The sequence below is a fragment of the Corapipo altera genome, unplaced genomic scaffold (assembly GCF_003945725.1).
Source record: "Corapipo altera isolate COAL_440 unplaced genomic scaffold, ASM394572v1 0, whole genome shotgun sequence".
In the NCBI taxonomy this organism is placed as follows: domain Eukaryota; kingdom Metazoa; phylum Chordata; class Aves; order Passeriformes; family Pipridae; genus Corapipo; species Corapipo altera.
This window is the reverse complement of record NW_020884872.1, coordinates 59,942,242-59,969,410: the sequence shown is the minus strand read 5'-3', so window position 1 is coordinate 59,969,410 and position 27,169 is coordinate 59,942,242. Positions and strand designations below refer to the sequence as shown.

The 27,169-nt window shown below is 40.4% G+C and overlaps 1 protein-coding gene across 1 annotated transcript; it reads right to left on the bottom strand.

Moving 5' to 3' along the window:
• Nucleotides 1-22,915, bottom strand: OLFM4 (olfactomedin 4). The gene is made up of 6 exons (XM_027639545.1): nt 22,812-22,915; nt 20,522-20,599; nt 16,739-16,891; nt 10,551-10,763; nt 9,463-9,616; nt 1-1,421 (listed from the first exon to the last, which is right to left on the bottom strand). Exons 1-6 carry the CDS (start codon nt 22,890-22,892, stop codon nt 628-630), a joined length of 1,473 nt encoding a protein of 490 aa, XP_027495346.1. The 5' UTR covers nt 22,893-22,915; the 3' UTR covers nt 1-627.
• Nucleotides 22,916-27,169: the final 4,254 nt, after the last annotated feature.

The window sequence follows — 27,169 nt, the reverse complement described above, 5'->3', positions numbered from 1 at the left end:
TGTGGCCAATAAAGTCAATGGAAGGATTTGCATCAACTTATAAGAGCATAAAGAAAAGGAAAACAGTGTCTCTTGCTTTGTACTGCCAGGAAAATGGAGTACATGACTGAATTGTAGTAAGACATTCGTAAGACCAGGTTTAGACACAAGAAATTATTAGATGAAGCAGAGTGGGACAGAAGGGGCCTTATTTCACTCTGATGAAGATAAGTGGAAATTCATTCTCAGTTTCTGAGTGCCTTGCCTGTGTTACTCTGACAAATGCAAACCAGTGGGTAACTAGCTTCTTTGTCAATAGACAGACTGTGCCCAGCTATTTCTGCAAACAAGATGCACTAAATCTATACACAAAAGCAACCCTCAGAGGCAGGACAATTGTAAAGCACTGAGCATCCATAAACACCAATCAAAACCTAAAGAACCCAGCAGTGCCAAACACTGCCAGCAATACTAGCAACAAATAGAGCAGTCAATCCCTTTAAAGAGTATAAGCAACTATACGACACCCAAAGACACAGTACATCAGACCAGATGAACTCTAAACTAGCAATAGCACTGTTTAAAGGCATAATGGGTCTCTCATTTTAGCTGCTGCCAGTTTTATCACATGCATATATCACTAGGGTACTAAGGCTGAAAGGTCACATCATAGCTTACAAGGTAACCATCATTGTAAACATGCAGTCTCTGATCCGTGGGGTTATAATCAATACTCTGGATTGTATCTAACTTTTTATCCATAATGATACTAATTCTATCTTCTTGGCCAGTACTCGTGTCATACATGTAGAAGATCTCCTCTTTCTTAGTGTTCAGTGGCCTTGTGGCATAAAGAACACCACATAACATGAAAGCATTGGAAACAGATGGTTTGTACTGTCTTGTCTGCCAAGTATTTAGCACATCAAGTGTGGTCTCATTGAGTTTGCTAATCACAATGTTGCCTACATTATTTTCTGTTGAATATATTACCCATAACCCACTTTCATCCACAGCAAAATCTATGTCTTGCCATGCTACACCTGCATAGGAGAAACGGTTACCAATAGCAGCACCTGGAAGCTCCTTCCTCAAAACCTGTGTGTTTGTTTTTATATCATGCTTCACCATATATCTTGAACTATAAGCATGATAGTACAAATAGTTATTATAAAGAGCAGCACCACTTCCTTCCCCATAGGTTATTCTACTTTCATACATGGGTTCAAACAGCAGCAAATTATCAAAGGAATTATAAATTCTGTAGTATTCCAAGTATCTCCCATCTGTGTTCAATGGTGCAACCCAATAGACTTCGTTCTCTGGATTAGAGGGAGAGTAATCTCTACCCCAGGAGCCATATTTGTAGGAAAATCCTCTCCAGTTCAGCTTTACCAGATAGGGCTGGCTAACATTCAGCAGTCCACGGTGAATGCAGGTACCTGCAATTAAAGAGAAAAAAAAAGCAAACAGATTTTCCAAATGTCATTACCAGGAGAGAGGTTTTGCAGACCATAGCCTCTAGACTGGGCTTACTAGAGATTAGCTTTGTGACAAAACACAGACATAAATTAATAGCTTCATGTGTAAAAGGTTCCTTTTGGGCTAAGGTCAGCAACGGAATGGCACTCAGTGTTCCAAGTCGACTCAAAAAATTTAACAATAGAAAACAGAGTACATATCATTACAGTTATTTGAAGAATAAGAAAATAAGTGCTCACTGTGCTGTTCCATACAAGGGACAGATTTCTATTTCTACCCATTTGATGTTGGCCAGCCTGATACACTAGGAGATCCCTTGGAAAATACAAGTTCAGAAGCATTTTAGGTTATTTTCTACCTCAATGGAACCAAAAGTTTGGGCAATGGGGAAAAAAGAGGAAGAAAGGAGCAGCAGCAGCAGTAATTCCAGAGTCACATTTCAGATTAGCATTCTGCTGTCAGAATCACAGCTTTACAACAGTGTGTCACAGCCACATCATGCCTTCTACCTCAGGCCCTCAAAGAAATCTGCAGACAGTAACAATCACAGCCCAGGAAATGTAGACTGATATTACTCTGAGTTTTCATGTGAGGTGACTTGGAAAAAAAATACGACTTCAAGCTGAACCAGAACAGCTTTGTTTAACACATATCAACAGCAAAACCATTTTCAGGATCATGGAAATTTTAATTTAAATACAAGAAATAGTTTCCTTTTACTTATGGTGAATTAGTGACTTTCCTGTTTCCTGACAAACTCTCAGTATTATAAGTCACTGATGGTAAAAATCCTGCACTCAGAAGTGTTCATGGGCTGCTGATGAGTCTGAAGCTGCCACTGGCAAAAACCAGCATGCGCTTTTCCAAATGTTAATATCAGCTTTTTTTACTACTGCCACAAAAGTGTCCCAGATTTTTCTTTGTAAGAGTGTGTTCCCCTGAGGTAATGGAGACAGAGATGTCAAGTGATTGGTACCAGCTCACAAGCTTAGTGGTATTTCAATGTTTCTCAGTTCATTAGGGCACGCTAGACACCAGACAGTCTTTCTTATTAAAGATGGAGTATAACATGAATAGACCCAAGTCTCCCGCATCAATTAATGAATAAATTAATGACCACAATTGTTTGATGTTAATAAAAACTCCCTCAACACAGGAAATCCATGCACTGCCAGCTATGGTGTCAATGACGAAAGTCAAGATTATCTTTTGAGGCTTTAATACTTTACATGGGAACCATGCATTTTCTTACAGCTTCTACGAAAAGAATGGCTCATAAGCTCAGTCATATGAAGTCATGTCTGGCATATAAATAATTTCTGTCTTATCACAAAGAAGAAAGAGAAATAACAGAGAAAGAATTTACCTTTTGTCCTCAAAGCTGACCATCCCTAAGCAAGGCCAGACAATACTTATGGAGAAGAACTGGAATTTCCTAAAGCCATAGATAGAAAAAACCTAGGAGACATTTTGTTCTCAAAGACATCACAGTCCATTCCACAGATAGAAGGAAACATAGAGACAGACCAATATGAAGTACTGTACTTGGAAAAACACTGGGAAACAAGATATTTGGTTAAAAAAATGGACTGTTGCAAATGCAGAGAAACCTCTTCTGTTTTGCCCAGGAGAAAGGTGCTGTGCCTCTGGGACAAGGAAACCTGTATTCTGAGTGTTAGTAATGTCCAAGCAAGTGGGTAACATTTGTGCCAATGTGTAAAGTCAATTTGGGCAGTGACGCTCTTCATGTCTTCTTTTTCAATCAAAATGCAGTATTTCTTTGCTTCCCCTACTTTACATCTTCATTCTTCATAGTTTTGTGCAGTCTTGTGCTAAGGACTGTGACCTGAGGGACAGGCGACTCACCTGCAGCCTCCTCTCAACATCTGTGAGGAAGATGAGGAGCTGTTTTATATTAATCACTATGCTGAGCTAAATCCCTGTGTCCCCAGGCCATGTTGGCAACTTCCTTGGAGTCAGTATTGCCCATGAGAGCAGCTCTTCATCACTGAGTGTCCAGCTGATGGCAGAGAGGGTGACATGAATCGTAAACAATCCCATCTCCTCCCCCAGACCCTTTTGTGTCCTGAGATCCTTGCAGCTGAAACATGGCATGACCCTAGTTGAATACTGCTTCTCTTTGTACCACCAAGAATTGACACAAATCAGCATTCCTGGCTCAGAGCAGATGAGCATTTAAGCATTCACTTAAGTGCTTTACAAAGGATGAGGCCCTGGAGCAGAAATCTCATTTCCAAATATAGCACACAAGGCAGGCACTGCTGTATGGCCGTCCAGGCTGTATCTCTGGAAATGGCAGTAGTATGTCTGGTAATGTGGCCTCAGCACTTGGCACAGATACCAGCATTTGGAGGTGCTTATACCTCAGCTCATGCAAAGGAAGAAAGCTAAGGCAGCAAAACGGTTTGCAGTCTGCCAACTTCATAAATCAATTGAAACTGTTTTTTTCTTATATCTCTATTATGTATAACTCTGGCATGAGGACTTCTTTAAAGCTGGTGACCTATTGAATATATTACTGTGCTTAAATCACAATAAACTTATCTCAGAATTAAATGGTTATTAAAAACCATTTATGGTTTATGCTCTAAAACTCTTCATTTGTTTAGAAAACTATAGCACCGAAGCTTGCAGGTAGTGGAGCACTGCTAAGCTCATCTATATGCGACCTCAAACAATTTTTCATGCCATTAAGCAGAACACAATTCCAGATTTATTTTAATAATTCATACATTGTTTCATAAATAAAAAACAAACGTGTGTTCAGCAGAGAGACCTTTTTTTACAAAAGAAATAATAAATTATTATTTCTCCCCTTAAAGAGATCTCTCTGCTGAACACTTGTTTGGTTTTTATTTATGAAATAATGAATTATTAAAATAAAGTTAGAAGCGTGTTCCGTTTTAATGACATCAAAAATTGTCTGCAGTTTCTATAGAGAATGTGCTTGATTTTGATTCCTTGAAAAAATTCTCCCATAATTTTTTTTGTTTTTTAAACCCCTGTGATAGTCAGTGGTGATCTGTCTTTTGCACAGGTTCAGAAGAATTCATTGTTGTTTATTTAATCTAAACTTGCCTCCGTGTCTGGATCTTGTGGGGAAAAAATGCTCAAAGGAAACAAAGTGTCATATAATTTTGTAAATATTAGAAGGTACTTGAAATAAATCCATATGCATTATTCAAACTTTCAGATTTTTAACTTCTTTCTCCACCATTTTGGGCCACTGATAAATGATGCCGTGGTATTTTTGCCTTCCTCTGCTTCATGCTAATGTAGCAAATAGACAAGGGAAGGACTGACATAGGTACATACACGCATACTTCTCCTCCCTACACAAAGAACCAGTACCTCAGCTCAGCTGTCTCCTAATCCTTCTGATTTATCAGAAGGGGAACTGACTGTTCCTAATTGTCAGGACTGGAGTGAGTCTGAATTGCTTGGCTAACAGGCTGCAGAACTGAATGTAAGACACATCCTGTTGGGTCTCATTTGACTTCACTATGAAGCACTGGCAGAGCACTTCAGCTTCTCACTCCAACAATACAGGAAAATATTCCAGCAGCCTCCTCCCACCAAGCAGCTGCATCTGATTGCAGAAGAGAAGGGACCACAGTTGGCCTATCAAACCAAAGATCATGAAACAAGGTGGGACTCACATTTAAAGGAACTCCCACGAGGGGCACAGAGACCAGAAGCAGGATGGTTCTATATTCTCACACATGCTCCCAAGCACCAGATGCACACACTCCTGTCCCATCAGATGAACCACTGCATCCAGATATGTGAGCTGTTACCAGCCTTACTAGGACTTGAGATACAGAAGACAGAGCTCTAAGGGAAGGGTTCATCCTGTCTCCTACTGTCTCACTGACATAAGAAGACAAAGACACTCCAGTCATTCACCAGTATCATGGGGCACAGATACAGGCTGACAGCTGTCAAAGAAGACCTGTGTTGGCAACCTGTAACAGCAGATGAGGTGGAGGGAGGGCTGGAGTTCATCTAACCTGCCTTAAAGCAACTATAAGTTCTGATCCCTTAGCTCAGCTCCCTTCACTGCCAGTGGAGAAATGTATGTGTCTCCAGGGGCAGTTCAGGAAGTCCTGGAGAGAAAGACTGGCCAACTCTTTTCTGTTGCCTCTAGGTGCCACGATCCGAGGGGGGATGGGGCCGTGACACAGCACGGATGGATCCGGAGACAAGGTAGGGATGCAGATGGAATCTTTTATTGAGGCGTGCAGGGGATTTTTTTATCAGTTCAGGTGGGGAAAGTGCCAGAACATGGGGTGGAGCATGAGACAGAAAACAGGGGAACAAATTGGGATAGGGACACACGCAAAAGGAGGAGGAATGTGGGAGGAGCCGGGGAAGGAAAGGGCGAATGGTGGCTTCCTCCTCTCTGCAGCTTCTCCGGCCAATCAGAGAGGGGAGCGGGGCAGCAGGGAGCAGGGAAGCAGGCATGCCTTGGCACGCCTGGGAAATATAAATATAGGGGCAACATACAATGTGTATATTTATAAGCACATAAAAACTGTAAAGTCCATATAATAAAGTCCTGTCAATTGCTGTATATCTTCCTCCATGCCTGGAACTGTTCCTATCCTGAATCTTGCTCCTTCACATCTAGGCATACCTCTCTCTTTGTGGATGGATGTATTCAGTTCAAAACACAACCCAAATTACTCAAAAAACACAGAAAACTTGGGTCATAGGTAAATTGAAATCACTGTAAGACTCTAATAGAGTTTCAGCATTAGGCTACTTCAGGTTTTCCTCCTGCTGAGACGTATTCACCAGTAGCTTGAAATCCTTAATTTCTGAGTGTACAAAAGCCAGAAAAAAAACCAACGTTGCTCCTTTTTTCTTTTCTTTCTATTTTACCTTTGAGTTTCACCTGACTCACTTCTCCCCGCTCCCTCTCTCAGATTATTTCAGTGAGATGTGACATAAAATCTTCTGCAGTACTCAAAGAACCATCCTGAGGTCTTTCCTCTCTATACCTACCCAATGCAGCCACATGAGATCTGCACAAAAGAAAACAAATGGATAAATATTTCTTCCCACTGGAGTGGTGAGGAGCGAGATACCAGGAACCATTGCAGATAGGAAAGCCAGTGATGATGAGGGGAATGATTAACTATACTCAACACTCAACACCCACCTCTCCAGTCAGAGGGCAGGGCAAATAGAAAAAAGTGATTTGTTTCTGTTATGTTGCTTGAGAACAGGCCTGCTCACTCTGAGAAATACAGCAGCAAAAGCCTTGGGGGACAGAGTCAGAGGGGATGCGTACTACAGCAATGCAAAGCAAGAAGCTTTAATTAAACTTGCCTTTAGACTCATAATCTTAGACAGTTTAGGGATTAGCCAAGGTCTCTCTAGTTCACATTGCCTACCCAGGACATGCAGGGGAGAGGATGAAGGGGGAATGAAAAAGCAGTCTGAAAACAGGACAAAGAGTCAGTTTAATACAAACTTTATAAATATAATATGAACTAAAAGCAGGGCAAGGCCAAGTGGTTTGGCAGAAATTCAAGGCATTCAAGCTTGCAGAGAAAACATATAGAAATTGTGTTCAAACATATAAATGAGTGCTAGAGAGCTTCAGAGGTCTAGGTGTGAGCATCCATGCCAAGACTTCAAAATAACCAACTAGAAAATGCAGCCCTCCTAGATACTTACTTCATCATCCTAAGCAATCACATCTTACTACTTCTGTGTGTTTTCAGATACAGTCTGCAGGACATGTAGTTGCTCTACAAAGTTCTCTGCACAGATGAGAGTTTCTCCCCATCAGTCACACAAAGTCTATGCTTATGCTATATACTAGTCCTGAGTGGGTTAGCAAGGATCTGAGCCTACATAACACCTGGGTTATCTGTAGAGCTGGTATCTCCCATCACAAAGAAAACTTGCCAGCCTGCAGCAATTTCTCTGCCAGTCCTTTGTGCCAGCCTCAGAGACTACCCTAAAGGTCGCCCTCATCCTTAAGGAGCCCGTGACAATATGCTCATGCACACAGGAACCCCTCCCAGGTTCCTGTTGCTGTGAACAGAAGACAAACTCACAGACAACACCAGAGGCTGTCCTCAACTGACGTCAGTGCTAGTTAAGTCTTTGGAAGCTGTTATATCAGGTAGGATTTTGACCTCCTTGGTTATTTCTGCTACAATGCAAGAGTGCATGAGCTAGCTGGCACACCAGTTGGGAATAAGACAATGCTAAAGCAATATCATTTTGGTCCCAGGCAAACTCTATCCATCTCCCTACCATGCCCTGAGAAACAATGGTAAATAGTTCTATTACACAATTCCTTGCAGTTACATTTAGCCATCCCAGAGTTATCATCCTGCTCTAGACACCACTTGCCTATCTCTGCATGAAGCTGCACTGTGAAGTGTTGTCCTCCCTTTCCCACTTAGTGAAAGCTGCTATGTCCCCCAGACACACCAACCACCCAGACCTAAAACAGCCCTTTCCTTCTTCACTCGTGGAAGGAAACAGTATTCTTGTTCCAAAGCTCAGTACTTTCTCACCAAAACAAAGGTTTGCTGTAGGCTTGAAGAGAACAAGGTTGTTTCTTTCCACACACCATCACCCTCAATAAATCAGTGAGATGCCTTTCATGTAGTTTTTTTTCCATTGAAACATTTTAAGCCCTTCCTTAAGGAGCAGAGAAGGGCTTTGAAATTTTTTAATACAGGTTTTTGTTTTGGCTTTGTCTACTGCCTGATTCCCAGACAAGGTGTTACTCGTACATTCTGTCAGAGAAAAGCAGCAACTGCCTGCACCACCATGAAGCCCCAATGAGGAGCTGCTCACCCTAAGAGAAGCTTGTATTTCTGCCTCTCACCTTTCCAATGAGATGTTTGAATTAGCTGACCTCAAGGTGATGGAAGGTAAATGCTGATAGGTGCAAATCTGTGCTCCTTGCAAGCAGGACACTACTTGTCCTTTTTATAGACTCCTCTAGCCGACTGCTAACCAGCTTATGTGAAAAAGCAAGATTCTTCCCCTGTGTATTGTATACAACACAGCACTTTTGCTCTTACAATACTCTGCCAAAAGGAACCTCCTGTGTATAAAACACTCAGGGGATCAACACAGTTTGATAAATCCTCTTGTCTCTTAGCAAGTGGGATGCTTGAGCTGGCATATCTAAACTAGTGTTTCCTGAATGGTCTTCTCCAGTGTATCATATCTGACTCTCAAAATTTCTCAGACTGTGATTCACTCACAGTGTGCTTTTTCAAACTGAATACAATGTCAAGACAAAAGTTATTCTGGTTAAAAACTAATTACCACACACCTTGTGACTGTTGACACCATTATATGAACCGCACTCTGGGAGCCACTGATCCAGGCCCCAGAATATAACCTTTCCTGGTTAAGAAAATTGTAAAATCCTACTTCCACTGAAAGCAGTAATACAGCTCCCACTTGCTTCCCTGAGACCAGAATTTCCCTCCAAATCTCTGGACATTCTGTTTTAGAAGAATCTTTTGCCTGTGAAGCAAAAGTAATCTTCATGCAAGGTTAACTTCCAGAGTTTACATGCCAACAGCTTTTGTATATCAACTGTTGCTCACACATTTCCCAAGCAGCATTAGAGCAATATTGCCATGTCACAGGTCACTTTCACAGAAACTATTAAAAATCAAAACTGGTTAGAACAAAACCCATATTTTCCCACAGGTAATTGTTTTGGAAAAAAGAGAAGAGGGGTACAGATTTGCTTTTTGCACTATAGGTGAGAGGAAGATTACAACTTTTTCCAGTTGAAAACAGCTACTGTGTCTATAAGAGCTTGACTCCTGCCTTCATTTTCCGTTTGAATCAGTTGCTGAAACAGTAGGAACTGTCTACTCAAGACAGCTAAGGGTTATCTTTACAATTGTATTTAATATTAACAAAGGGAAACCTCTGCATTTACTGTTCTAACTATGTATTATGCTATTTCTTATGTCATATGCTTACCTGGTGGGAAATAAGGGGGTACTGTAGTTTTGTTTGCATTCTCTTCACACTCTTTCAGTCGTTTCTGCAGGGTCGTAATTTGTCGACGAATTGCAAGGACATTGTTTTTGTCCAGTGATTCTAGTTCATTTACCAGTATAGTCAGATTTGTGATCTAGAGGGGAAAGAAGCAGAACAAGCTTGATGTCAACTTTATTGTACAGGTATTTGCAGGCAGGGTTGATCACAACACAGAAGGCACTACAGAAAAAGGTTTTAAAAAATATCCCAAGAATAGGCCTTATCCTACCAGCCTCAACTTGACATTTCCAGCAGAGGCATGTGAACACAAGGAAATGCTATAAGACTAAGTTGTATAACAGAATGCAAAAATATAGTGTTATTTTATACTTAGTAAAAAAATAGCCAGTAAGGCATAGGCAAGTACTAGCTATTAAATATAGAAAGTACTTATTCCGGCCTTACAAAAGTATCTGGAAATTTTATTTGCAAAGATAAATAATGGTTTTAATCACCTGCTTGATGATCTAGAGGACAATGGAGAAAGTGATATTTCACTATCCATCTGAAGTAATTATTCTCTCTAGGTGAGTGATTAACTACAGTTTTGAAAATGTGATTTATAGTCAGCTGAGAAGGTGATAGTCTTTCCCACTTCTTGATTTCATATTGATTGGGCCACTACCCTAGCAACCAGAAGCTGATTTTTTAATTATCTGAATTAAAGCACAGAGGCTTTCAAGCATGGGGGTCTGTAAATTAATATTCATTATAGTAATTTCATCAGCTTGTGTGCTTAACACTACACAACACTGTTAACATTTGGGCAGATACTCTGCAAAAATGGAGTGGTCTCCATTTGGTTTTGGGTTTCTTTACTTTTCTGTGCTTATCTTTTCTTATCAAGGAATAAGACTTTTTAATACATTTAAGGTCAAGTTTTCTTTTAATTTATGTTGGTGAAATGCTAAAATAATTCCACCGGCTGCAGTAGAGACAGGCTACCTTTCCTCAACCTAAACACTGAAGAGAGAATAGACTATCTGTATATTTGAACCCTCTGTGGCTAATTAAGTCTTTGGCAATACCTCCAAATATATTTGCTCAATGATGACATTGCTTCCAGCAAGGCTGGGTTTCAGCTGAGTGACCAGTTTCTCTAGGTCACTGATTTCCACTTTCAGTAACTGGAAGTCCAGTTCTGTGTAGGATATACTGTGCCCCTCCATATGCTGCACTCTGATGGTTAGATTAAGAATTTGCTGCTGATACAGTTCGATCCTTTTTGAGTACTCTTTAACCTTAAAGAAAGAAAAAAGAGATACATATTTAAGTCCAGGTTAGCAAATAAGACAAGCCTGTTTGACATCTTTATTATATTTCTGAGTACCCTATGCATTGCTTCCACATACTTGACATATATATTCTTCACATAAACTACATAAATGAAATTCTCATGACATACATAAAAATGTGAAATTTAACTCTCACTTATTGTTGGCAGTTTCACAGAATCCCCTCAGGAATGCCTGGGGATAACTGAAGGCAGAATATTATTCACAGTCTTCCATTTTTTTAATTCTTTGCCAATATTGTCTCTGTAAGCTAATTTTATCCTCAGTATGCCAAGAACTTCTGTTGGTGAAAATTTTATTAGGAAATATGCAGTGTATTATCTCTCAAAAGCAACCAGAGGAGGCTAGAAAATGCCACAAAGGATTCCCAAGCTTTTAAGCTTCATTTCCTATTAACTCTGAATCCAAATAGGACTTTACCCTGTGTACATTCGAATTGTGTCAAACATTGGCAATACTGGTTTGATGTTTGTCTTTAGACAGGGAAAATGTTTGAACACAGTGTTAAAAATCAAATCTCATTTAAGTGAAAGTGTAAAATGTATTGCGGGCTTTAGCTAAAGTAATTTATATAGCGGCCTTTTCAGTCTTTGAACCATTAAGCAGTTGTCCAGATAAATATGTTTTCACACATATATCTGCGAAGGTAAAGGTCACAGCACAAGCATTGTGATGTAGAATGTTAAGAATATGATATGGATTTGAGACTTCCCTTAGAAATGTTAGTTCCTCAAAATTTAACACTTCGGTAAAGAGACATAATTTCTCTCTCATAAGCTTCATAAAAGTCATGTCTCTTTTCCCTTAAGTCAATATCATTATATCATAAAAAATAAGAAGCATAAATATAATTAGTTTGTTGCACTAATAACTCCGTATTTATACTCTGAGATGGTATGTGTGCCTCTCTTTAGAGCACTGTTGTTTCCATAACTATTATTTCTTCAGCTGAAAGATTTTATTTTCAAGTATTTTCACATTATCTTAATATTAAATAAAAGTCAGTATTTATCCCTATTGTCTCTGAAATGTCATCAAAGACTCTCATGGTGTAAAGACCATGAATCCTCCATTTTTCTGTTCTGGCACCAGCCCTTGAGATTGGGACCCCAAAAAACCATATTTATCAAATAATTCCTCTCAGTTTTGATTGGATCCTTGTGTACCAAAGAGGAGGTATGGGAGCTCATGGCATGGAAATTCGTGAAGGGCAGAAAGGATCCACTGAGTTCATAAGTTATTTAGTGATGTGAATTAAGGAGAAGAAGTGTAAGAGTAGATCCTCTGTTCAAAATATAATTTTCAGTAGTGGCACAACTACATTATAAATCTTAAGGAACCCACTACAAAACCTATGCATGCACATACATAGTATACACCAAAAACAGGTTGCTTAGTTCCATATATTTAAATCAAAGTTTGAAACAGGTCTTCTGTTCTAAAGAAGCAGCCAGACTTTGAGCTGCTTGAAACTGTCTCCACAAGCTGTAGCACCCTGACTAATAGCACTGGATGTTCTAGATCTCCCAGGTCAAGCCAGGGTAACTTCAAGCTGTTTATTGCAATTAAGAATAAAATATAATAGCCTACCAAGACTTAGACCTAGTTCCTTGTAACTGACTGGCAACAGTGCCAAGAACTGGGATCCTTTTTCCTAGATGTCACTGTCATCTGTTTGGTAGGGAACAGTAAGAAGAACCAAACAATGCTCTTGGAAAAACCATAGGTAGTTGGACCTCACACTTTCAATGATCACCAAAATCAGTTTGGAGTTGAAAGAGATCTTCAAAAAAAACTTTTCAAATGTCAATGTGTGTCTAGAGTTTGCACAACAACAAAAAAGAAAGAATATATTAGTGCAGTCCGAGAAATACAAAGCAAGCCCATGTTTGAACAACATGGCAGTGCTGTGTGAAGTGATGTATATCATAGAGGTGAAGCTATGTATATCATAGAGGTATTAGGAAACCTCTCTAGGTATTAATAACATTTTTCACAGTAATGCTGGTAATAATAATGTGATACAAATCCACAAACCACTGAAATAAACATGCTGCTGGAATTAGTATTGGTTATTCATTAGTGAGAAACCCACGAATGTGAAGTTTTCTCCAGGGTCCTCAGAGCCTGGTCAAAATGCTGAGGGCTGGAACAAGGCATACATAGTTATTTCAGCACTGATTGCAGAATGCTGCAGGACACAGACCCGAAGTTCTCCTCCCATATTAGTGGATTTTCACTCAGTCAACCATCTAGGTTCATTTAAGGACATGTCAACACCATCCAGCAGAGTACATCTGAGCCTGAACTAGCACCATCACTTGCAGGGCCACACCAGCATCACAACGAACTTAAGCTAATATCTCCCCTGGCGAATTATTGGACAAATAAAATTTTCTCAGCAGTGCTGCTCTAACAGCTCTATACTGCTTTTTCAGACAAATCCAGTACATATGTCAAGCATAGCAATGTCCTGCCTGGAAATCACCACCTGCTCAGATCTGGTTTAGGAGTTTCCATACTTTAGAAATATCAGTTGAAAAAAGAACATGATGTTGTTCTTTTATTGGCAGATAGATTTAAGCAGCTTGTAATCCCTGCTCTTCTACTGCATCTCCCTGCTAGGGACTGGGTATTGTCTCTTGACAGGCTGGCACAGAAATTTTGTGCATATCTTATATTTAAGGATACAGTCCAATAACTAGTACTGATTGCAGTCACATTTATCATAAAGCCTAAAGTAGGGTATGATGAGTGCATAGGGCCTGTGTTAGCCCTTTATAGGAAGGGAAGGGAGTCATCTGAGGTATATATAGAGGAAAAAAATCCTCAGTTTCAGTTTTTTTCCTCCTTTCCAAGCATAGTCACCTTCATGTAATGAAAAGGGCAGGAAAAATCTGCAATGCTCATTTACTGTGTCATTTACCTGCAACTGGTATTTATCAAAACAAGTTTTGCAGCATGCAAAAAGACACTTCTCCAGTATGCGTTTGAAGAGTACAGAAGGGGGAACAAAGGTGCAGGATGAAGATGTAAAAGACAAAATGTGGGAGGACTGAGAGAAGATAAGAAAGAAATGACAAAACCAGCCACTTTATGAAATCACTTAGCCCAGGACACTAACTTTGGGCAGGCTTGCACTCTGTAGGTCCATAATGAGCAAGGCTGGCAGTCTGCCTCCTGAGACAGAGAAGAATTCCATTACAGGTTAATCGGTTTTGCAAAGCAGAGGGCAAGCATGCTTTTGCCTCCTGTTTTGGTTATGTGAGGATGTTGTGGCCATTGTGAGCCATATTCTGAAAGGCATTTTGTCTCCTTGTGACCATGTACTGATCCATCCCTGTTATGGAGGTGTCCTTCCCCCTTTTCTATTGAGAGGAGCAGCCAATTACCACTTTGCTTTAAAAGGTTAATTTTCTTCTGTAATCATAATTATGCTGGCAAAGGTTGATGTGACAGAGGAAAAATTAGTCTGGTATTTTCAGCCTATGGTTTGTACTCACTTGGCACATGAGAGCATCTCTTTATCTGCAAGCTTCCTTGCCTGCTGATTCTATAAAAGGACCCCCTTGCTTTTTGAATTAACCAACAATCAGGCAAAAGGTTAATGAGTCAATCAGGCTGTTTTTCTGGGACTTCTAGCGCATGGAAAGCATCCTTAAGAGGGTCCAATCCTGCAGCTCTTACCCAGGAAAAGTTTCCATGAGCTTCAAAGGGTGTTTCAGAAGAGCAACTAAAGCATGGATTCTCAGAGTCAGAAAAGGAAGCATTCAGTAGAAATTCACACTGCTGTGGTGAGGCTGGGTTGTGTCTGAACGAGATTCCCTAGGAATTTGCTCAGGATCATTTCTAATAGTGATCAATATTGAATGCTTGGCTTTCCTCCGTTTCGTTATTTCCTTCTCTCTATGAGTATTATCATGACTAAAGTAATATGCAGAATTGCATAAGGAGGATTCTTTCCATATGGGAAACATGAAGAATTTTGAGCATGGGGATGCATCACAAGATCTCAGAGTACTTAAGTTCAGATATCAATAGGACCATGCTCAACAGCTCTCTTCTTTCTACAAAAAAATCCACAACATTATAACTGAGAAATCTTGCACGCATAAAGTTACACCAAAACACAATCTGTTCATTTTAATTTCTGACCCAAAGTGTCTCTTTGCCCATATCACACCGAAGTATATGTCACACTTCAACTTGCTGCATTGTAACACTGCTTGGCAGATTGGTCTCGACAGGATGAAATTCAGTGAATCCTGAGTACGGTCAAGAATTTTCTCTGTCTGCAGTGAGAACTGAAAGTCAAGGTCATTGTCTACACTGTGGTACACTGCTGGGCACTGAAGGATGACAACACAGTTGTCACCAGCTGACACCGACTGGCAACCTAGACATTAATGTCTAGGGTAGGGATTCAGCTTGCCGTGAATTTAGAGGTGAGTTTCAGGTACAAATCCATACACCTAATTTTAGGTATCTATAGCAACCTATGTTTATGTATAAGCATGATGTCTGAATTCAAAGGATATCTGAGACTGTCCACATGGAGGGGTCAAGCAGCACTTGAGATGCTCTGCGTACCTGTATGGCACTCAGATAAAGGAAGCATGCACCATTCTGAGGACAGTACTGGTAAGAGATTGGTCACGCCAGGACAAGTGACTGGGAAAGGTGGTATACAAGCACCTTGAAGAATCATGCCAATTTTTTGGCTGGGAATCATGCCCCTGATCCTGTTCCAATGCAGTTAGCTTCAAATGACCACAGTGGGAACCGTATGGGGATCTGAAATCTCAGTGATTTTCATGGCTCATTAACTCTGAGCTACACCTCCATGCTGCAAGGGATCAGGTAATTCCTGTGCTTGAAGGCAGCGGGACTTCTGTCAAATTGTCCTTCATATGCCTGCTGACAGCTGAATGTTTTACACTGTTAGCTCCAGTTCTTTCAAAACACACAGTTTGAACTGAAAGATCTTACCACAGGATCCCATGCCTGTTGTTGTGTTTTTTATGCATAACTTCTTATGTTCTTGATTATACCAGAGGAGGGTTATGAATATTAATGATTAGAATTTATAATTTAATGCTTTGCCTTTTCTGCTGATTAATTCAAGGACACTTCATTTCTTAAGATGCTTGGTTTCTGAAGAAAACACTTTCTGCTGGGCACCTAATCTGAATCCTGAATATTTATTCACTATAAAAAATAAAAGGCAGAGTTCGGTCTTCACACGCAGTTCACCCAGTGCACTCCAACATGTGTAGGTTTGCCTGAGTTCCTCAAAAAAAATGGATCTCAATTCATGAAACAAGCAGCCAAAGCAGTGTAAGGTATGTTTGTCTTCAACAGAAATGCATAATTCAGCAGTCTCACTGTTACAGCTTCAGATGTTGACAAGGAAGATATTTGGTTTTTATGGGGTTTTTTTATTATTTTTTTATCTGTGAGAGAAGAAGCAGTGAAGGGGCAAATATTCACCTACTTCTTCACTCTGGCCTGTGGAGACCTTTCTCCTCTTTTCCTTCATTGCCTTCCTACAATCTGGCTGGCTTGATACAAATAATAACACATGAAAGAGCAGGAGGCTTGGCTTCCTATAGCATCATGTAGCAATCACAAACTAATAAAACTGAGCCAAAAGAGGAAAAACATAATCATTCTTCCAAAAAATACCATATGTCTCTAGCTGCAAAGGCCTAGAAAAGAGACAGGAGGATATTCAAATGTATGACATGCTACAGTGTCAAAGATTAGAGATTTAATCACCTTTCTCCTTGTTCTTACAGAGCCCAGTTTCCCATGGTTTGAAAGACACACCACAGAAAAGTGCTGACTGCTGTACTTTTTCACAGGCAACCATTTTTCAGGAAAGATGCAACTGTTATTTTTAAGAGAAAAGAACACCTTACTTTAGAAAGCTCTGTCTCAAATTTCTTCGAGAGTGTTGTGGCTATAATTTCCAATTGCTCGGCCTTCTGCACTGGAAAGGTGGTATCCGGTAGGTACACAGAGCATTGGCAAGTTCCCTCATCATCCACAGAGCCGGATACATTGGCAAAGAGCTGCAATAACAAATTGGTAAGAAAAAAAGTGTTAATATTCTTCTCTAGAATCAGTACCTAATAATGTCTGGCACTAATATGAGTTGCGACAATCATGAGATCAATAACTTCATTACTAGCCAACTTTCACCTTTTTCTTCCAAAGAACTTAAAATATCTAGCAATTTTTATGACTCAGCGTTACAAATCTCTCTGAAAATAGTCAAATACTGCTGTAAAGATTTTACCATTGGAAAAACAGAGGCCTACAATAGTCCTGACTTTCCCAGTCTTATGGACAATGTTCCTAACATAATGAAATAACTTTTCCAGCAGATAGAAAAGCAGGCAGCAGCAGGAAAATAGTAATTTAGTAATTTATGTCTTATATTTACTATTCTGTTAATCTAAATTGATCAAATCATCTAGTCATTTCTATCCATAGAGATGAAAGCACCAAAGTAGAACTAGTAACAGGGAAAGTTTTGAAAAAAAAAATCTTTCATTTGAAGTTTCTCAACCAGCCACAGCAAACAGACGTATATTTAATTATACACCACTGAAAGGTGATGAATTAAATATGCAGGTTTGGCCTAAGGTTGAGGTTCTTATTTTCCTACAAAATATTGCTCGTAACACCCACACATCACAGCCCACCCATCCATTTTTGTGAATAGCTGGCAAAGCTATTGGCCATGCCATTAGCATGAATTGCCTTGTCCCAGCTGTCTGCATGCTCAAAGCATCATCACTGGAGCAATGTGTATGAGGTATGAAAAGGTCAAGGCTGGCAATTCATGATCTTGCCATAATTTACAGTCAAAGCACACTGTATTCTATAAATACTGGGCTGAATACTGAGTATGTTTGGAGCAGTTCTTTTTTGTTTGCTCACAAAATGTTTCCCAATTCATAAACCTATCACAAATTTCTTAATAAAGATATTTGATGTTACTTTAAAATATTCTAGCACACACTTCAAGGCAGCTGCATATTTTAAAGCTACAGACTTACTCTTTCTACAGACTCATTCTATAATCTGTCCTCCTGCCTTGCAGAAATACCACTGTTATTCATGTGTTTTCTCTTTTTCTCTCCCTCTTAAATAAGCAAACAACAAAACTATGTCCTGAAAGCTGACATTTCAGCACTTCTTCTCTTGCTTTTTCACAGTGATTTCAACTAACATCCTCACCAACAAACCAGAGCAGAACACACAGTGATGGCCAGCAGCAAAGCTGTCTTGATCTTTGAGCCCAAAAAGAGAACAGCAGCAAGCAGGAATGATCCCAGTTCACACTTCTGGCAACCTCTTTACTGCAGTCACAACAAACAGCATGCATCTCATTTTGAAAGAAAGCATGAAAAGTCATGTTATCTGTGTTGTTCAAGCACCACAGGTCTTAAAATTTCACTCATAGGCAGAGTGCAGAAGACATTTAACATGAAAAGAAGCATTCCAGAATGTCCCAGCACATAACTTCCAGTGATTTCCCTGCCAGGTAGGTTACCAAAGCATTTCTGAAAATCCCACTGAGAACACACTACATATTATGTCTAAATTTCCAACTATTTTTGAAGATGTGGCTACAAGTTTGTAAAATATGAAAATATGAAAAATAAGTTCCTAAGTCAGGTGTTTCTGCATCTCTGAGTCCTCTGTGTATGGGCATGATTGGGATGGCAAGTTACTCAGCAATAACAAAAGAAACAGATGGAGGGGAACCAAAAGAAGAAATAAATGTGGCTTAGTGAGTGTGTGGGACCTGCTTTAAGACTGTTGCACACTGGCATGCTAATTTTTATGTGGAAGATATTGTATTCTGTTCCTTCTGTGTATAACACAAATATGTGCATATGTCTACAAGAGAGAGTGTACTATACATAGTATAGCACAGTGTGTGCTACACCTTTGTATACATTGTACACTCTGCTATAAACTACAGTCTTTACTGTATATAGCAGTAAGTTTTCTAGATTTATCCTGCTTATTTCATGTGCTAAAAAAAATTCATAAATGTATTCAGATGATCTCCCAAAAAAACTCCAACTCATGTTTTTAACCTCTCTATGAAAAACAATCATTATCTTTTGACATTTGTGTTAGGAGGGAGCCTTGAGTTGAAGGCAGAGCTTCACTGCAGTAAGTGCAGCTTATATCTAAGTCAAGAGACAGTTTTTCCAAAAGAGTAAACCTGAGCAGACAGAACTGCTTCCATTCTTCCATTAACATTACAGACACTGGGATCATGATGCTGACAAGACCAAGAGGCACGTTTAGTTAAAAGCCCCTTCAGTCAGTAAGTGCTTCAATCAAAATATAATACCAGTCAAATGACAATTGTAACAAAAATGTCTTCCTTCACCCTGTAGAAAAATGCGTGAGAAAGTGTGCTACTTTTGATGGAGTTGTATGTTTTTTAAAGTTTAATAATTTATACAGAATGCTTAAAAGACAGTGAACTGTCCTAGCCTACAGCAAGGACTTGACAGCAACTTTCACCCTGTAAAATTAAACTGTTAGATATACATATTTGAAGGTACAAGAAATGTTCCTTCTCCACATCCCTTCAAATTAAGAAAGGGAGTAGGAGCCAGCAGTTACTCAATTTTCTGAAAACCAGGAAATTTGTCACTCTATCCTAGTGACATTCACAATTCTGAATCAGCTATTTGCTCATCCTAAGACAGAGAATGGGATCCACAGAAACCACATGATAGGTACAGAGACCATGGCGGGAACAGAAGCCACCTCAGCTGGGCAAGGAGATGGATAAGACTTGGGTCCTGCTAGTCGGACTCAGAGAGAGAGACTCCTGACTCCATTTAACTTTCTAAATGCTCTACGGGAGTCAGAGACTTAACTGTTTCAGAAGAGGTCCCTCCACACATCCCAGGTGCCATACTTTGCTAGCCTAGACAAGAAAGGTCTGCTGTCAAGCTGTCTACCATCTCCAATGTAATCTGGAGCTGTTCTTTGAACAAACTCTCTTTATGACACTAGCTTGCAGGACCATTCAGAGCAAGTGTAACCCACTGAATCTGTTGCAAAGCAAACATATTATCAGTCACTGACAGAGAGAGGGAAAGAAACCAAACATCGAAATCTGCAGGCCGTGGACTTAAGCACTGTACCAGAAGGCACAGAAACCAAATTTGGCTCCCTCTATCAGCAAATAGCTGATAATATATTAATGAAGTAGAACAGTGAGAATCGAGATTTTCTGAATCCCAGCAACCAGAAATGGGTACTCCTCAGCAAATAGTTTCAAGGCCCTGTTCTAATTTATGAGAGAAGACTTCCTCCAGGGAGACTAATCACCAAATTGTTTGGCACATTGCCATCAAATCCCCAGGGCCCCATCTGCTTCATTTCTGGGGTCCAGTTCTGTAGTTACAAGGTTAATGCCAAAGCTTTCGATGTGACTTAAGGCATTGAATGCCATCGTAGCAAGTAGTGAAGATTTTGGAAATTCACTACTTCCTAAAATACTGGATACACAACATATAAATGCTTTTCCCAGACAGACTAACTGGCTTATATGTATCAAGGTTAAGCCTCTGAGTGACTGTGTAGCATTTAAAGAATGGGACACAAGTTCCTAAATTTGTTCTTTTCTGGACTTTGTTGAAGCACAGTAATGGTTATACCTTTGGTGGAGTGTGCAGTGTGCCATTCATATTCCTAGGCTGAGTCAGGTATGGAAGCGTTGTATAGAGATGAGTGGTCTGAAAAGAAAAGGAAAGATTTTTTTCAGTGTGATTTCCTGCATATGACACCATCCCTTCCCCACCAGTTAGGCCCCATCCTGCTGCTCCAAAGCACTTTTTTTATTATGGGAGCCATCCCCCGCAACTGTAAAATTAATTGGCTTTTCTGATCTGCTGCTGAGGCAACAGTTTCTGTGGGCAGAGTGTCACTTCACATACACCTCTTCTTGAAAAAAAGCTCTGTGACCAGTGCAAGGCAGGGGACACTCAGCCAGTCCAGGAGGCGGGAGCTGGGGCTCTGAGCCCTGGCAGATTGTATGGCAGTCTAAAAAGATAGCACCACGCCCCTCTGCCATAAATCCAGAGAATATTGTCCTCCCAGCAGGGATGTCTGCACCTCACCACCCAGCTCATGCTCCAGCCTCTCAGCACAGGACTCACTGCACCTTTCACACCAGGTTGTCAGGGTGTGAGCTGTGATGGCTGGGGAACGTGTCCCACTCTGCTACTAGCACCATGGAGGTGACAGCATCCCACTGTGGGGAGGGAGTGCTGGGGAAAGACACCACACTGCCAAGGATACAACCAGGTCCACCTTGGGAACCTTTTAGGTAGTAAGACTATATACATCTACTTTAACTTTCATCTGTGGCAGATGTCTGCCTTCCTGCCACAGCAAGGAGAGCAGCTGTCACCTGTACTGTGGGTTGCCTCATCCTCACACAGTGTGCAGAGCACGGTGCATTGCTGTGGTGCAGCACACTGTCAACCGTAACAGGGTCTTGCCAAAATCTCTGGCAGACTGGAAACTGGAGCAAGACACCCTCAATGTCAAATGGTGTCATAGACAGAACACCAAATGGGCTTCTCTTGCAACAGGACACTCTCTGCTAGAGATTTCTGCATTTTTCAAATCCCAGCTGGAACCGTAGTCCTGAACCAGGGAATGGTGGAGAAATCCAAATGGCCAGCAAAGGGCAGATCTATTGAGTGGCACAGTGTAAACAAGCTTTGTGGGACAGTTTGTCAAATAAATCCACTTGAACAGGCATTTGTGTGCTTCCGTGATTACACTGTACACGACAGGGGGCAGCTAGTAGCAATTAAGAGTGTTTGGGCAGAGGAGCATCACAAATTGTGTAAATTACGCAAACCGAGGACTAGCTTAAAGCTAAGCAGACTGAGGAGGAATTTCTTCCCTATGAAGCTTTCTATCCTCAGCTTATCAACATATATTTACACCTCCATCTTGACTTTTGCAACTCTTCATTCCTGGAGTGGATAAAAACACCTTCCCAGGAGATGCTGACTTCACTGCCTGCATCCACAGCACTCTCAAACTTCAAAAAATATAACTAGGGGCACACAGGAATTTTCTGGTTGGTGACTAAACTAGATAAATCAGAAAGAGTCATAGGGAGCCAAAATGTTTTTTCCCCAATTTTAACTAACAAATACCAAAAAGCAGTTATTTTGGGTCAAAAAAACCCAAAATGCTTTGTTTCATTTGAAAGACCTTTTAAACTATTCACAAACATTTTTTTTTTAATAATTGAAGCCCAGTTTTAAATTAAAAAAAAAAAAAAGACAGTACAAAATCAAAATGATCTTTCACTACTGTAATTTTTTTCTTTAAAAAAACATTTTTCAAAGTTTCCTCTTCTACCTCCCTCACTGAATTTGATGTTACCTTTGGTTTGGAGTTGTTGTGGTATTTTTTCTGATTGATTTGATCTGCTTTGAATTTCTCTCTTGCCCAACCAGATACAGTATTTTGAGGAAGAGGGAGAGCACCCGACAAAAACCACACAACATGGCTTTCATTTGCCTGTCTCAGAGCATGACAGCAATCATGAAACTGGGAAAGCTCCCACCTCCCAACTCCTTCCACATCAAAGATGTGGATCTATTCCTGCTATAAGCCCTTGCTAATTAATTAGAAGCTACACAGAGCATTTAATATCCAACTTGGATCCTCACTGGGAGTTGCACTCATCTAACCAAAGGCAGAATTTGACTCTGACTTTAAACCCGTGCCTCACTTTTACGTTTATTACCCAGTCCCTATATATTATTTGGGGGGGAGGATGAAGGAATACTTTAAACTTTCTCCATTCTTAAAATGATGCAGAGATCTCATAATTTTCCAGCAACCTTGAAAGAATTTTCAGCAACCTACGTGAGAATACAAGAAGGCACCAAAGTTCAGGTTATGAGAGCCCCATCTTACCGCTTCAGTTGCTGTCGTTGTTCCAGCCAGAGCACTCACGCTTTGCATGAGGAGCAGCACAGCCACCTGTGTGCACTTCATCTTCTCAGCCAGCAGATGTGACAGCAAAGGGAGAAAGGATTTGTTTTATAGTAGAGTCTGGGGATTTCCCCAACCAAACCTTAAGGAACTTGCATGATATTTTTTTAGTTTTTGGATAAGTAAGTGATGTCATAAACTCATATAATAACAGGTGCCAAATTACTAACGTACAAAGAACACAAGTTACCATCATAAATTAGTTATGTCCAATTTTCTAACAGGATACCGTTCCCATACAGTACACTGTCTGATTTTAATCTTGGTTATGCAGAACATCAGATGCTTATTTGCTATGACAGGTAGACAGATATTTCCCTTACAGTGACTCAATCATAAAAATTCTTATAGATTCCTTCAAAGTTATGTAGACAATACAGGTCTTGGTGGTATTTATTACTTATTATATGTACAGAGAAGAGAGCGGGTCAGGCTAGACTGTTCACACAGCAGAACCATGTTCCCTTTTTTCCAAAGGCCAGCAGACCTTTGCCAATAAGTAAAATACACAGGGGTCTCTACAGCTTTTCAGTTCCCTTTATTCTCACATAGTACAGGTGAGACACAGACTATCTCCCATTTCCGTCCCAGCAGTCATACTTATCATATATTAACACTATGTACCCATTAATGTTTGCTCATGTATTAACACCATGTACCCATCAATGCTTACTTAGCTGCACTCTTTTCATGGAGCTACATGCCACCTGATCACAATGATTCACTGTCCTGTCTCTAGAGCACTGATCCAGAGAGATGAAAAAAGGCCACACAGAATTAGTATGCCCCCCACATTCCCCAGCTGTGTTGCACTGCTGTACAACAAGCAGTGAGCTGCCTGCAGTTCCCAAGGCACCCAACCCACCATGGAAACTCCTCACTTCCAACAAGCTACTACCTTGGTAGGGTCAGCTGCAAGCCTCCATCTGGTGCAAAAGAAATTAAAGTTTCCCAGGTTCTGTGGATCACTGGGAAAATGAGCTTGGTGTTTGGAAGGAAGGTTCTAGTCAGGACTAAGGGAATAGCCATGTTTGTGCACTTGTAAAAGTCAAGAAGTCCCTAGACCAAAACATGACCATGACCAAAATAGCATTTTCCTTTTCCTTCTTCATTTTGTCAGACTGAGTTCTTCTATTAGGTCAGCAACAAAAGGCTGTAGTTGTGTCTACGTGAAGAAAGTGATTAGGAGACCCTTATTCCCTTTCAATGTTGGTGGGCAGAGGTAAAGGCAGGAGCAGCAGTATTTCTGAGTAGCAGTGCTACCTCATATGAAACTCAGCTCCCTGGTAAGGAACTCTTAAGACTTTCTTGTGTTACCACAGCACTATCAGCTCCAGGTGGCAATGAAAAAGATGAGGCTTAGGGCAAATCCGTACTAGAAAACTCTTCAGAGGAGTCAAGTCCATTGGGGTAACACGTTTTTACCACAGCTTTGCATAAGCATAAGCCTCCTGGCAGACTCACAAGGTTGGAAGAAGCATCTTGCAGGGTAAGGATATAATAAGTTCTTGCAAAAACATTTTTTCACAGCAGAAGCTGCATCTCTACTGGAGGATTTCATGGCTAATAATTCAATGTAAGATAGACAAGACCTGGAAGGCATGTGATAATGTAAAAGCAAAAAGAAACAGAGCCATACTGTTAGAGCAAGAAAATTAATCCAAGCTTCTTCCTCCCAGGTTACAGTGATCTGCTTTCCTTGGGTAAATCACAGTGCTGTCCAGGGAATGGAGAAACCAAAACTGTAAGTACAGTCAGGGCTCAAGCCCTGAGCTCCAGTGCAAGACAAACAGAGTGGTTCATGTCAGAGCAGCTGTAGGCTATGAAATATTCTTTGCACCATAGGAAAAACACATCAGCCCCAACAGAGCAGATTTCAGGTACAAACGCGCACATACACGTTGCAGACAACCAGTAAGCCTATGCTGCCCACCAAGTTAATTTCCAGTTTACTCTCAGGTTGTGATATTGCATAATTGCCACTTTCTTCCCAGACTGTTTTGTGAAATGAACCAGCTAATCTCCATACAAAACTGAGGGAAGTTCTGGAAACACATCAATTCCAGAAGGTGTCATGGATGAGGTTTTGTTCCTTATCAATCTTGCCTCATCCTAACCAGTCTTTCAACTCCTAACATAAGCCCTTCTGTGGAAATACCACTCTGATGGGCTTCAAGCCATACTTCAGGTTATTTCTGGTGCTCCAAACAAAAATGAAAAGAAAAAAACCAAACCAAACAAAACTACACAAACTCACACAGAAAAGTAATGGTTGCATCCTAGCACCAATGGGCCAAGAAGACACCTATAATGACAAGTGTTTCATCATGTGGATACAAGAGAAACCACCCAGCTCGATGCAAAGGAACATGCTCTGCGCAGCATACAAACAGGCCACTTTTCCTGAGGATCAAGCATCGTTCCCAGGGGTGAATGCATTTAGCATCTGTATGTGTGAACACTCCAGATGAGTAGCATGCTCCATGCCCCATCCATGCAAAAACTCCTTGGCAGCCTACAAACTGCCTGAAGGCAGCTGGCTATGGCACTTACAAACCCGCTGGCCTTGCTAGGGCACCAGGAATCCTGTTGCCTACAGAGAGGGAAACCTTGCAGCACACATGGCCACACTCACAGGCTCCACTGTGTAGCAAACAAGTGAAGTTTTGTAGGCAGCTTTGTGCTGTCAGCAAAGACAGCCTGTGAGTTTCCAGCCTGATATCTGATCAGGAGAAAAACCTGTTCTCTGTTCCTTCTAGAGGCTGGTACTGCAAATCACCCACAGAGCACAACAATTTCTCAACGGTTTTTCTTTTATGCTTAAAAGGCAGTTCCAAGATAGGAAGCAAATATTGGCTAAGTAATAATAGTTAATCAGTTGCTCTGGTATTTTCTCCAGGATGTGTGTTTTCACATGACCTCACAGAGACAATGGGGACCTACATTTTTATTCCTAATCAAACCATAATTAATGCTAAATAAAAATACCTTCTCTTGATCTATGTAGAGTTCTTCATCTGAAAAAATAACTTAGACTCATTGTCTACATTTTAGAGGAGAGAAACTATTTCTATGTCATACAGTAAAGTTGCACTTATTTAGCAATTTCCCCTTGGGAAACAGGAAAATACAAGAATTTTCTCTTTGTAGAGCTGCACCCACATCAGTACTTCCTTGTTGTGCAACAGTCATAGTGGGCAATCCAGGGCAAAGTCTCTTCTTTTACAACAGACCTTCTCTTTGATTTCAGTGGGAAATGTCTTTGCAAAAAACCACAACTTAGGTCCCTCAGACACCTGTTCAGCAGATCCCTTCTCAAATCCGGTCTAATTTAATCACTGCTTTTATTACAGTAGAGATTATTGTGATTGTTATTTAACAGAGAGGTAGATGATTCATTTGTCCTCTAAAGCCGATGCCTCGATCCAAAGTCACCGGAGTCAAATATTACTTGAACATGCTTAGCGGTATGAACATAACCTTCTATATCTCAATTTCCCATCAACGTTTGGAAAAGATAGCATTTCCCTGCCTCAGATGCATGTTTTGCAATTAGATGCATTAACAAGAATAAGAGCCATTCAACTATTGCAGAACAGGGACCACATTAAACATGCAAAAATACAGGCAAAAAAAAGTACATAACTTGTCTCAGTTTAGTAGGCCAATAATAGGATTAATTGAATGTAGGTTATGTATCTTGCTTCTATCTATCAAGTAATCATCAATAAATGTATTTATCCCAGTTGATGTGGCAATTTCAAATTCTCGCTGAATTGTTCACTACATTCCCAAGATAGGTGTATGACTTACACTTTCTTAAAACAAAAGAATAAAAATAAGTAGATTCAAAGAGGGGCACAGTACCTAATGGTGCTAACTTGACAGAATGGCTCAGACAGAAAGTACTGCACTGCATGTTGCATTTTGCAAGTCTAATGTGAAAGCATTTCTACTCTTCGCCTGCAGACACGATAAGACTCCGAGCCTCATGGAATCAGCATTTCAGTGCATGTCGTCCAGTAGCCTCTATACTGTGGATTTAGCAAAGCTTGCCTAAAGCCTGTTAAATCCCCCCTCCCACCAAACTATGTATTTCTGAAGTGAAGCCAAAAAGATGGAGAAAATATTAATTCAAATTCATCTTGTGACCCAAGAACAAAACAGCTAATATTCCTTTTTATTTTCTGAAGGTGTTTCTTTCTGAAACTTAAGAGTCTGGGCTTCTTTGATTATAGGATCATCCTGTAGTGAAACAAGGAGGTGGTCAGCTTTCTTTG